At 37.5% G+C, this 13528-nt stretch overlaps 1 protein-coding gene across 3 annotated transcripts in view; it reads right to left on the bottom strand.

Annotated features, from left to right (window-relative positions):
- The window catches only part of LOC131153580 (uncharacterized), a 48118-nt gene extending 42346 nt beyond the window's left edge, over positions 1 to 5772 (bottom strand). For 2 of the 3 annotated variants that reach the window (XM_058105990.1, XM_058105989.1), the window contains exons 1-4: positions 5523 to 5711; positions 5344 to 5422; positions 5194 to 5246; positions 4912 to 5051 (exon numbers count right to left, since the gene is read on the bottom strand). In XM_058105990.1, the coding sequence (XP_057961973.1) occupies positions 4912 to 5051; positions 5194 to 5246; positions 5344 to 5422; positions 5523 to 5525 (275 nt within the window). In that variant the 5' untranslated portion in view covers positions 5526 to 5711. Of the gene's footprint in view, positions 1 to 4911; positions 5052 to 5193; positions 5247 to 5343; positions 5423 to 5522 lie in introns of all 3 variants that reach the window. The other variant, XM_058105988.1, reaches the window with a different exon arrangement.
- Between the last annotated feature and the right edge of the window lie 7756 nt (positions 5773 to 13528).

The raw sequence follows: 13528 nt of genomic DNA, 5'->3' as shown, positions 1-13528 counted from the left end.
GAGGATAAGTTGAGTCTCCATGCTTCCAGCTGTGAAACAAAATTATGAGTAGCCCCAGTATCCACCATAGGGTGGGTACTCTTCCCATTGATCCTCAAGTCCACAAACATCAATCCTTTTGCTTGTGTAACTTTTGGAGCTTTCACTTGCTTTTCCAATGCGCTCACTTGACACATTGCTCCCACCCTTGGGGTGTCCTCCTCTTCCCCATCACTTTCCACCACTTCTCCCGAAGTGGAAGCTTGTAAGGCATTGAGTAATCCCTTGTGTGGGCACTCCATAACTCTATGAGGGCCTCCACACAAGTAGCACGAAATTTTACTCTTCCCCTTTCCATTGAGCGTGTTGAACCCTCGAGACGATGAAGCTTCCTTTGACGTTGATGCTTTATAGTCGGCTCCCCCACTCTTGGGTTTGCCTTTCTTGAAAGATTTTTCACTGTTTCCCTCTCCAACAAACCCTTTGGACAAAGCAGTATTATCACCACCGTAATCAGTCAAGCATTCTGTAATAGCTTGTGCAGTAGACAAGTCTTAAACTCTTTGCCTATGAAGTTTAATTCTTGCCCACGATTTCATCCCCTATAGAAAATAGAACAGCTTGTTCTTCTCCGACACATCCCTGATATCTAACATCAAAGCAGAAAATTGTTTCACTTATTCCTTGATTGACCTAGTATGCCTGAGGTCTCTCAGGCATTTCCTAACATTATACACAACATTCTCAAGAAAGAATTGGGCCTTGGGCTCTCTTTTCAAGTCTACCCAACTATCCACTACACAGCGTCCAGTTTTAATTTCATTGTACTCAGTACGCCACCACATTTTGGCATCACCAACCAAGTACATGGTCACAGTATCCACCTTCACCTGTTATGAGGTCATCCTAATAGCGCAAAAATATTGCTCCACATCAAACAAGAAGTTTTCCAACTTCTTGGCATCACGAGCACCCCCATACGTCTTGGGTTCTAGTATCTTGGTCTTGCTAACTCTCAGAGTGTTGGAGTTCCAATAGCAAGAACCATCAGATTCATCTTTGCATCCAGATCAGCTATCCGCAATTGCAAAGTTTCCATTGTATGGCGAAAGTCCTCTGATAGGTCGCCTATCAAACTTGCTTGATGCTTTTGTGATCCCATCACTTCATCAACAAGTTCCCTCATCTAGGCCACCTCTGCGGCCACAGTGTTGGTTGTTGCCTCATCTTGTGCTTCCAACACGCTGATTCTCTCAACAATGTTTGTTGCCATGGTCACTTAACAAAGCTTTCCAAATTCCACAACGAAGATAACTGAATTCACGTAGCAATGAACCTTTGCTCTGATACCAGGTGTCACAGACCGACTATTTTCACATCTTTGAGAAACGGCCGTGCGGCGCTAGCTAAAGCACTCTTTCTTAACTAGCTAGCCCATCGTATACCAACATTCATCCAAGAAACACTTTCATTAGCATTCAATCAAATAGCAGCGGAAGCAGTAAGCAATTATGAAAGCAATGGCAAGCAAGCAGTAAACATTGAAGAAACGCAATTGATTAACAACACCTCCTTGACATTGTGTATTTAACGAGGGAGGCAAGTAGGCTAAACACGTTGACAATAGCTAGTGAGTTTTACAAGACTAATGAACACTCACCCTCCCTAAAGAAGTTTTTATGTAAATATCATCCTAGCACTAGGAAACATCAAAGTGACTGAGAGAACATACTACCTTATTTGGCATACAAAGAAACTACTAGCAAAAAATAACCCTACACTAGTATCTACATGATGGAACACGAGACAAACGGTCACAAGCAAGCATAATGCCCTGAACAAGCTTAGCTCGTGACAGGGCACGCATGCACCAAACTAACCAAGTAAGCATAGCATTCTACAACGGAGTATCTCTCAGTTTGTATTCTCAAATGAACCTATCAAACAACTGCATGCCAGTAGAAACTCTTCCACCATCTTAACCTTACTAAATTAAAGCCACCCCCAAATACTCCACTCCATTTTCATTACGAAGATGTATCATGTCAAGATTCGTTGCCCAAATCAAATCAAATCACGCCAACATTATGGAAGTTCCTAGATCGGGTGAAATAATAGTATATAGGATAACACAACCCCTAACTCCTCCCAAAACTAGGATAAGGTCTAAATGGAAGATAAACTAAGCCAAACCACCACAATTCCAACATACACAATGTAATTCGTTGGTTTAGTACTACAAGTGTGTAACAAAAGAATGACATGCACAAGGCAACAATGTTACAAGAGCAACACCTCCCAATCTTATTCTTATTCAAAGACAATGATAACACACTCATAACACGTATAGAAACACCATGCACAAATTCCCTCTAGCATCCCATGCCACTCACATGTCATATTTATACAATTGATACACCCAATTGTCTAGGGTCAACAACAGCCAAGGTTGTGCTAGACATAGCCAGCATTTGCCAACGAGGCATAATCGATTATGTCTACAATTATGTGGCTAGAAACATTTTCATATGTCAAATCAAGAATTTTTCCTTTTAGGCAAGCATGCATGCCAGCCCCTATGAGAAAAATAGTCAAGTAACTGCCTTGCTTGGTCAACTAGTCAACATTGCAGCCTTTGTCATTGACATCGCTCACAGCCTATAGGTCAACACCTTGTGTCATGCACGATTTCACTTTACTCGTGACATATCCCACACATAAGACAACATCATATATCACGAAGGCACTAAACACATACCCGAGTCAACTATCCGGCCATATGAACTAAAACCAGCCACTGTAGCAACTTTGTCAAAGACCATGGCCACAACCATGTCCATCTCTAACCATGTCGAGTACGTAACTCAACATCTATGCGCTCCCTATTTAGCAACACAAAGTGTCAATTCATCGAAGATCAAGATAACCCATGACAAGCCATCTCATGCTATTGCCTTGGCATATAAGTTGACAACACCACGTGCCTTGGCAATGTCAAGGTAATCAAGAGTCTGACATCAACAATGGTTGCCACCCAAGTATCCCAAACCACCAAAATACCCCCAAATGCTCCCCGTGAAGAAAGGCTAGCCCAATATGTTCCTCTACCGAACCATATCTCCCTAATAATACTCACATCTACACTTTGCAGAATATTAGGAGAGTATCTAAACACTAGATCCTAAACAAAACCCCTTTCTCCTAGCCCTCTAATAACTCATTAACCTCATATTCTAATAGTCTCAACCCTTTTCACCATAAATCATTCATGTTGGGTTTCAATTAGCAATCCAAACACTATTCATCCCAAGCCCAATCCCCTAACTCCAGCCCCAAACGTTCATATTAAAATTCTACAAATGTTGAGCTAACTTAATAGAACCTCCGTTAGGCCTAGAATCTACCAATTCAAATGCTGAGCTGACTTAATAGAACCTCCGTTAGGCCTAGAATCTACCACTCCAAATATGTTCTCCTTCTTAACCCTTGGGCTATCTCGCCAAACACTAGTAAGCCCATTTTTTAAGCCCATCTTTTTACCATATCCAACCCCCCTCCAAAGTAAAAGGCTTGTAAAGCCAATTTTGCACTCCAGCCCATTATTCCCTCCCCCCCCCCCCCCAAAAATATAGTTTTTTCCTTCAACATATCTCAACCAAAATTCAAATTCTAAATTTTTCCAAGATTTTTGCCTACAAACTCTCTTTCCAAATGCAATCTCCGACAACTCTCTCTTCTCAACTTACAGCCGCAAGTTCCAATCAAAATTTTCAAAACGGCTCCCTTCCCTCTCAATGATGATCTAGGTTTGAACATATCCACATATCTAGCTCTTTGACTTATTTTTTGAAACATTGACAATTTCTCTTGAGCTTCCATAGTATTAATGGATCCAAAGTCTATGTTTTTTCTCTCCCCCCCCCCCCCCCCGGGGTCGAGATAACAAATCCTTGACAATTCGCAATTTCATCCAAAAGGACCAAAACTCTAAAAAATTTCCTCCACCTAGTTGCTATTTCTCCATCAAGAAATCTCATTGAAGAACTTTAAAAAAAAAAAAATCAATCATCTTGATAGATATTAATTTCCCTAGATTATCCTCCAAAAATCACATTAGAATGAACCCATCCAGAAATATCAATGTCTTAAGCCATGGGCCATGAGTATTCTAATTTTTCTTACAAGAACTATTGAAGTTGATCTCATACCCAATTATACTTGTTTACCCCTAATAACAACTAACAAGAGAGACAACCTCCCTCTTTCCTCCATAATTCACAATAGTCAACCCATTCAGTTTCTCAAAATTAAAGTTCTCCTATCTGCATTGATGAGAGGTTAGAAGGCGATGAAATGAATCAACCAAGAACCATTACTCAATGCTACTTATTGCAAGAAATGCACAAAAGCCACAAGAGTCAAGATACTACTGGTAAGGACACCATTCTCCAACATCAGTCTTCTTCTTGGTAAGAAATATATCAGGTCCAATTTGATTTCAATGATCGACAACTGAATCTAATATCCAGTGAATTTAATATAGAAGTACCAAAATTGACTTCTCTAAAATTCACAATTTGATCAAATATCTTGATAGCTTTTCAATAGATTTGACGAGTCAATCACATGACGTATAAATTAACCCCTCCCCTCGCCCCCATCTAAGGAAAAAGAAGCTATAGACCACGCAAGGGAAAAAAACTGGCAATCTGTAAAAAGAGCTTTTAAACGAATCCACTAAAAAAAAATTCTCAAATGCTCATGCTCATCAACTGACTCTTAATCAGTTGTAAGCAAATGGGCGTGGTCTAGCTGGTAAAGTAAAAAATATTACTTATGAATAATGAATGTAAGAGAGGAAAAAAAAAAAGAAACAGTTTACACAATGCATACTCTGCAACTCATTCGCAAATATCATATATATGGTTATACCTCAGCTCCTTTATAGTTGAATCCTCAACAAGCTTCTGTGCGTCACCGGAAGCCTTAGGTGGGGGAGGTAGCCAATCGTCCTCCTCTTCTTCGCAATCAACAACGTTCACTACTTCTCCGTTCTTTTCTTCCTTATTATCCTAATTCCCATATGAATAATTTACAACAGTGCAAAGTATACATAAAATTGCATACGAGCTTGTGTGTGGGTGTGTGGGTGTGTGTGTGTGTGTGTGTGTGTGTGTGAGAGAGAGAGAGAGAGAGAGAGAGAGATAGGAATACCACTGAAGAGCTGAGGATTTTTATGCGTTTGGGAGAAGGAATTGGGGAATCATCTGCCAAAAAAATAATAAAAATCAAAACTTCATTTTTATTTTTTAACAAAAATGGAATTAAGTGAAGGCTAATCCTAATAGCGGCTGAAGAACAAACCGTCGTCGAGGCAGACAACACCCAAAGGCTGAACGCGAGTGTAATCGAAGAGGGGCTCGAGTTCCTCTGTTGATTCTGCCTGTCAAAAAAGAACTCGAACAGTCAGTGACGGAAACCCTAAACAATAAACATGCTCAACGATAATCACAGATAAATCCGCCAATCAACCATAGACTCACCATTTTCCACCAGACCAGACACGCCAGCAAATCCACGCACTCTCTCTCTCCCTCGCCCGTTCGAATTTTGTCCGCGCACTCTCTCTCTCTCTCTCTCTCTCTCGGGCGTTCGAATATGGTTTTGAGAATCCCGCGGAAATACAATGGCGAACGTGAATTTTAAATTCAATGGATGTCTAAGGTTCTTCCAGGAAAATTAATTGGATCGGTAAATCAAATATTCGAATTTGAATTTTAAAACTTTAATGACGGAACTAGCCATGGCAAGCACCACGTGCTTTATTTTTTAAAATACTTTTTTATAAAAAATAATAATAAAAAATAAGTCTAAGGGTTATGTGTATGTGCATATATATATATATATATATATATATATATATATATATGCTTAAATACATATATGAGGAATACAGAGCTGTAGATAATTTTAAGAATACTTTGTATAATTATGAGTAATTATAAGGATAGATTAGATATAATTATAGATAAAAGTAAATAGTTAAAAGGGTATTTTAAAATAATCATGAATAGTTATTGGGATAAAGTTGATATTTTTGAAAGATGATAAAAAGGAAAAATCTCTTTTATAGCATTAAGGACAATGAAATATTCTTACAAAAATGATATTTTTTTTATTAAAAAAAAACACAATTACAATTGGTCCAATATATATGAAACTATAGTAAACCATAATCAAATTTCCTCAAGTTAGGGATGTTAATGGTTTGAAATTAATGGATATTCAAAATAGATTCGGAGCAATGGTCGAGATAAAATTTGTAATTTGGGACAAATTCAGGACAATAAGTGAATAATATATTTTTCTATCCTGAATTCACTTTGCCCCTAACTATTGTATTGCTTAATCAAAATTCATCCTAAATGTAAACATTATATATAATATACATGAATGTCCTATATATATATATATATATATATATATATATATATGTATGAAATTTTCATTTAATTTTTAGTAACTTCTAAATGCATAAGTTTTATTTTATTTTATTTTATTCTACTAAAAAATTATACTATCTATATTTATAATTATAATAAAATTATGATAAGTTATGTTATTTTAATAACATAAACACGAGATTTTTTTTTTCAAAATTTTGCGTGTTTTTTATAGTTGGCCGATTGGAGTCCTTGGTGATTGGTTGGGTGTGTAATTCTTAATGTGGCACATCTAGTTTCTTCCCCTCCTGCTCCAAATTTACCCCATTTACAATCCTACCCAATAATTGGGCACCAACTTTTAGAAAGTCAATTTATGTGGAGATGATATGTGCATTTAATTTTGGCCAACTTAAGATGAACTATTTGTTGACTTGAGTAATCTCTGTTTTGATACTGACGAAATACAATGAACTTATGTATGTGCTTAGCATGTGAACTGGTCCATATTTAATATCACACATAAGGGACAGAGAAAATAGGGACCAAGATGGATTTTAATGCACATACACTTGGCGTACTCCATGAAGTGAAGAGCAAAAGATCGAGAAGAAGACATTTTATTGTAATCGCATTTAACTTATAATTTGTGGGTTTGTAATATAGTTTGTAATAATTTAATGCATTACATGCATAATGGTTGCATAAGCTCAAGAGGTCTTAGATTGACCTTAGGACCCCATGCACATAAATGAAAAGTCCCTTTGGCTAAAATGTCACATTTATACAAATAGGGATAAAACTTAGGGTCAAAATTATGTTTTCGAATGGGCCCGATCGACCGAACCCTTGTGCTAATAATCAACTTGGTCGACCAAACACTCTGTGGCTAAAAAGTCAAAATGTTGACTAAGCCACGGACAACCGAACCATTGGCAATATAAATGTCACAGTCAACCGAACCGATCAGAAGTCAACATGTTAACTTTACTCGGTTGACCGTTCTGCTTTTGAACGTATCGCCCCTAGTCAATTGAAGCATAAAAAGTCTAACACCCCAACAACCTGGTCGACCATTTGTGCAATTCAAATTGGCCACGGTTGACCGAACCTAGATGAGTGGTCAATCGAACTTACGAAGGGTTCAAAATTGCCTTGAGACGATCGACCATTTCCAAAGTTCAAAATTGCCACGGTCGACCGAACTTGGCAATATGGTCGATTGAACCTTGAAAATGGTCGACCAAATCTCTCGGGTTGATCAAATTTTTACCATGGTTAATTGGGGTTAAAATTTAATTAAACTTTTTCAAAATACCTAATGTGTCCCCAACTACAATTTTTTTAAGGTATTCTATATATTACCCCTCATTTGTTTTGATTAGTATGGGATTAGCAAATAGATTAACAAAAAATCCTCTCAAATTTTTTGTACTCCCATTTGCCCATACTTCATACATTCAAGCCAAATTTTTCATACTCTCTCTTACATTATTTGCAAAAATCATTTAGCAAAAGAGAGTATCATTCTTGTTCTCCTCACTTGCAAAATAACTACAAGTTCGAAAGGAGATTGATTGAGCTTCATTGTGTGCTTCAAATTCTTGTTTACAAAATTCATACTCCCATATTTTCGTTATTTTAAAATCCATTTTGAGAGTATTATTTTAAAGTTCATCGCATATTACTTGATTGCTACATCTTTATCTTTGGGAAAACTTTTTAGAGCTTGTGTGTCTTTGCAAATTCATTGCAAGGCTCAATAGCTTCTTTGGCGATTATTGAAAAATATTTATGAAGCAAATCTCTATTGCTACCTATACTTGATTGTAGAAATACATTTGTGGTAGTCATAATATTGTGCATTGATAAATATTTGAAGTGCATTATATCTTGAATTTAGGAACTCATTCATTAGCTTCTCTCACAATATCATATACCTTATTGGATTGAGAGATATATTTGACATACTCACTTGAGCATTAGCTCTCTATCATACTTGAGTGCATTGATCATATTGTGCTTATTGCTGGTACAGACTTGCTTATTAGAGAAGCATTGATATTGTACACAACATTTAAATTGTTTATCTGTTGTATTTCAAGCATGGCCTGAGGGGGTGCTGATCTAACCCGCAAGGATTGATTGTAAAGGATAGGGTCAGCCCTATTAATCTGACCTAAGGTCTCCCTTGCCTAGTAAAGAAAGGGTATTGTGAACGGTATCGCTCCACCCGTGAAGTGAGCTTTAGTTGAATCCTCGGACTTGCAAGCAAGAGGCGGAGACGTAGACAGTATTGGCCGAACCCCGATAACATATCTTGTGTCCGCTCTTAAATTCTTGCACTTTAATTTCTTGCACATGTATGCTTATATTTAATTAATTATGAATGTGTGCATGATTTAAATATTGTGAATGATTGGGATAAATTGAACCTGCTGTACTTGCTTTGATTATCTGCTCAGTTAAATTCTTGTTGAGTAATTGATATTTGTTTAGACAGACCCTAGGTTGAGCTATATTGTATGTGATTTGGATTTGACCTAGGAAGGATAATTTTTAAATACCCAATTCACCCCCTCTTGAGAATACACTTATTCCAACACTATTGGAAAGTTCGTGAGAGCTCACTAACTTTCCCAAAAGTTGATTTATATTCAAAATCTTTATTGGTCATTGATGAACATTCATTCAATTGTCAGTGAGTGAATCAACTTTCCAAATGTTAGCGACATGAATAAAAAGACTTATAAAATATTGATTATGATTTATTATCCACCAACCCCCTCAAAATTCTTAGTGGTCATAATTGCAGATTCATTCAATTGTTAGTAAGTGAATCGACTTTTCAAAGTTGGTGACATATGAATAAAAAGACTTATGAAAAGTCGATTATGATTTATTATCCACCAACCCCCTCCTTATTCCTCCTTTGCACGAAAGCAAAACCCCTTCCCTTTAGAAACTCAAACCCAGGAAATAAAGAAAAGGAAAAAGGGAAAAATTTAAGAAGAGCAAACAACAGGGCTCATTGACGAATCCCCTGCTTTCGTCAACTAATGTCCTTCTACAGTTCATCGACGATATTCAAGTGTCGTCGATGAAAAGATACCGAGAGGAATTTCAACCATACGGTTCGTCGACAAACCGCTTCCTTCGTTGACCAATGTTCTTCTATGGTTCGTCGACGAAGGTCCCATTTCGTCAATGAATCGTGTCAGGTCAAAGGATTATAAATAGATTTTTTAGTTGCTTCTTCATTAAGTAAACTTAATTCTCTCTCTCTCTCTCTCTCTCTCTCTCTCTCTCTCTCTCTCTCTCTCTCTCTAACCCACGAACTCCCACCCCTTCTCTCTTCGATTTCTTGTCATTTGTCGCCTGAATCAACGATCGGAAGCCATCACAAGGATCTAGGGGCGTTTCCCTACAAGTCTAGCAAAGCAGATTTTTGAACAAGGCTTTCCAGGCACCACTCCAAAACCAGGGTAAGTAGGGTATTTTAGAGTTTTATTGTTAATTTGGAGTATATGGGGCCTAGGAAATGATAAATGAGAATTATTCTATGAGTTGAGTTGATTAATTTGGGAAAAATGTAATTTCGGGGTTCTGATCTTCGAATGTCGTAGGGTGTGGGGTTAGGGTTCCCAATAAGTCAGGTAAGGGGATTATATTATGTCAATTAATTTTTAATTACAGATCGATTAAATTGCTATATATGATTTTCCAAACGAATAAAGTAAATGAAAAGGATGGTTTTGACTATTATATGTTTTAGGGGAAAATTAACGTGATTGGTTTGAAATCTCCTATTTTCTATAAAATAAATAGTTTAAGTTAAAAAAAACCCTAGAGATGGTTAGACCCAATTTTCAGCAACTTATCTTTCCCCATCAGTTTACTTTATTTATGATCTATCAAATAAAAATTGTGTAGCATGAGAATAGTTTTAAATGGTATATATGAACATAATGATTTTACTGATATTATACAGTATATTATGACGACCGGGGACCGAGATTTAATATGACATTCGGGGGCCAAGATTTAATATGACAGCTGGGGGGCCGAGGTTTAATATGACGGCTGGGGCCCGAGATATAATATGACGGTCGGGGGCTGAGATTTGATATAACGGCCAGGGGTCGAGAGTTATTAAATGACAGGTTTTACATGAAATGAGACATAATACAATTTTATTATGTAAATTGCCATATATGATTCTAGAGCTCTATGGATATGAAATGTGATGTTATGAGCATGGTACTGTAGCTATATGTTGGCAGGGAGTACAATCACACTAGGATGATAGTATGATGATGGATAGACGATTTGGTGACCTGGGCCACAGTACTACTCTGAGGTTTTTGCCTGGGGGCCCCATCCGATGCAGTTCCGGATGACCATAGGTAGGCACAATCGTACTTACTACCTTTTCTGACTCAGCTATGGTTGGTCGGCCATATGTTGAGTCTAGCCTTCGGGTCGCACAACCCATCGTGGGGGGAAGCATGTCATATGAGTTTATGATAGCATGACGACGCTAATATAGCAGTCCAGGTTGTGTCTTTTTTTCATATATGGGCAAATTTACTTTAAAAGGGCTATATTGAGCCAACAGTTTATTATTCAAATATTATGTATTTTTAAATATACAGTGTAGTATAGTTTTAAATGTCATTTCATATACATTTAAATCATGGAAGTATTATATTCACACGAGAACTCATGCTGGCCACATACTGATATTAATATAATCCATCTTACTAAGAAGTGTCTCGCCCCATTATACAAATGATTTTTCAGGTCCTTCATAGAACCGTGCCTAGCTTACCTCGGGGTTGGGATTAGATTTCTTGGAGTGGTTATTAGAACTGGTGAGATACCAGATATCTTATTTTGTTATGTGGGCTAAAATATGTAGTTAGATAGTTATATGTATGTATTTGGGAGGAGATAGAACTCTGGTAAAGTGTTTGGATGTTTTAGAAATCTTCCGCTGTATGGTTTAATTTCAGTAATGGCAGGTACACCTGGGATTCCCTGGTTAGGGCGGGTTGCTTATATATATATATATATATGCTACAGTTGGTATTAGAGAGTATTTATGTATTTTACTAGCACTCCGGGCCCACATGGCAGGTCGGGGCACTACTGGTGGTGTCAGAGCCTAAGTTGCTAGATTCTGCAGACTAGGTCAAATGATCTTACCAAAGTATAAGTTCAAGTAGGACAAGGATAGGAATGGGTAGAAAAGGAATTTTGAGTTTTGCTTTGTAAGCCTGGAGGCAAAAATTCCTTGACGGATTTCTGTGTTTTTCTAAATCAGTCGATGGGTTCAAAAAACCATGACAATCCATTAACGGTTTTGTTTCCAAGCGGAGGGGCAGCAACTTGAAAACTAGAATGGGAATATGTTGGCAGAGTATGTCATAAAGATTTAGGCCAGTATTTGGAAGTTGTTTAAAGTAAGCATTTTAGTATTATGATTGCACCAGACATGGTAGGATGTTAGGATTCTAAATTCGTTTCAATTATGTCTACATGATGGATCCCAATGATAGTAACGCTGTCGCCGGAGGAAGTGGCAGTGAGGGAGCTACCCATAAGGGTGGATTGGTTAGCAACTATCTATGCAAGTATTGACTGCCACAAGAAGGAGGTAGTGTTCCGACCTCCTGAGGAGCCAAAGTTTATATTTTTCGGGTCGTGTGTGCGCTCTGCACCACGGATCCTTTCAGCTATTCAAATGAGGAGGTTACTCCTAGAGGGATGCCAAGGGTATTTGGCATTCATAAAAGATGCATCGAGAGAAGAACTTAAACTGGAGGATATTCCTGTGGTAAAGGAGTTCTCTGACGTTTTCCCAGAAGATTTACTGGGATTACCTCCTGATTGAGAGGTGGAGTTTGCTATTGAGTTGCTTCCAGGGATAGCATCTATTTTTAAGGTTCCATATAGAATGGCTCCAACTAAACTAAAGGAGTTAAAAGAGCAACTGTAGGAACTTATTGATAAAGGATTTATCAGACCTAGTGTATCACCCTAGGGAGCACCAGTGTTATTTGTAAAGAAGAAGGATGGGTCGATGAGGATGTGCTTCGACTATAGAGAGATTAATAAAGTGATAGTAAAGAATAAGTACCCGTTACCTCAAATTGATTATCTATTTGACCAGTTACAGGGCACACAAGTCTTTTCCAAGATCGATCTGCGATCCAGGTATCATCAGGTGAGAGTTAAATCAGAGGATGTACCAAAGACGACCTTCCATACTAGGTATGACCACTATGAATTTATGGTTATGCCTTTTGGATTGACCAATGCTCCTGCGGCATTCATGGACCTAATGACCAGGGTATTCCACGAGTACTTAGATTAGTTCGTTGTGGTATTCTGTTAGCCTAATAAGGCTTTCACCTCTTGTTTTGATGATAACAAATGATGAATAAGGTTAATGACATTATGTGTTCAAGTAATGATGTTTTCAGGAATCTGAAAAAGCCAAAACTCAACAAAGCTTCGAAAGATCACTATCAAACTTAAATATGTATGGTGTGTCAAGAAGTGATCAAAACAAGAAGCACGAAGACATCTGAAGATGAAATGAACCTAAAGCTTCAAGATGATCATGAAGTTTCAAAGAACAAAAAATGTTCATATTGTTAGGAAATCTTCATGTAAGTACTTCAAAGTTAAAAATGTCATTGTGAATGAAATGAAGCTCAATAGTGGATAAATATGGACTTAGAGGCTTTATTTTAATATCCGAAAAAATGCTTTTCAAAAGTAAGAAAGCAAAGAAACTAAATATCTTTGAAAAAGAAAAAGGAAAGTATTTTTATACTGTCCATGCGACTGAGGATAAATCCTTAGGCAACAGAAGATTTTACTGAAGCAAATAAACAAGATAGTGTACCTTCAGGCGCCTGACCCTATGTCATTAGGCTCTTGAACATACCTCAGGCTACTGAGGTTGCACTTTAGGCAACCGAAGTACGGCAACAGGCAGATTTTTTAAACTTCTCTTTTTCAAATCTAATTGACTTGCGCCCTAATATTTTTGGAGACTTTGAGGGCACTCCAAGTAAACTTGGGGAGCACGAATG

Source organism: Malania oleifera, chromosome 4, assembly GCF_029873635.1.
Source record: "Malania oleifera isolate guangnan ecotype guangnan chromosome 4, ASM2987363v1, whole genome shotgun sequence".
Lineage (NCBI taxonomy): Eukaryota > Viridiplantae > Streptophyta > Magnoliopsida > Santalales > Ximeniaceae > Malania > Malania oleifera.
Note: the sequence above shows the minus strand (reverse complement) of the source record. Positions and strands in the feature narration are given on the sequence as shown.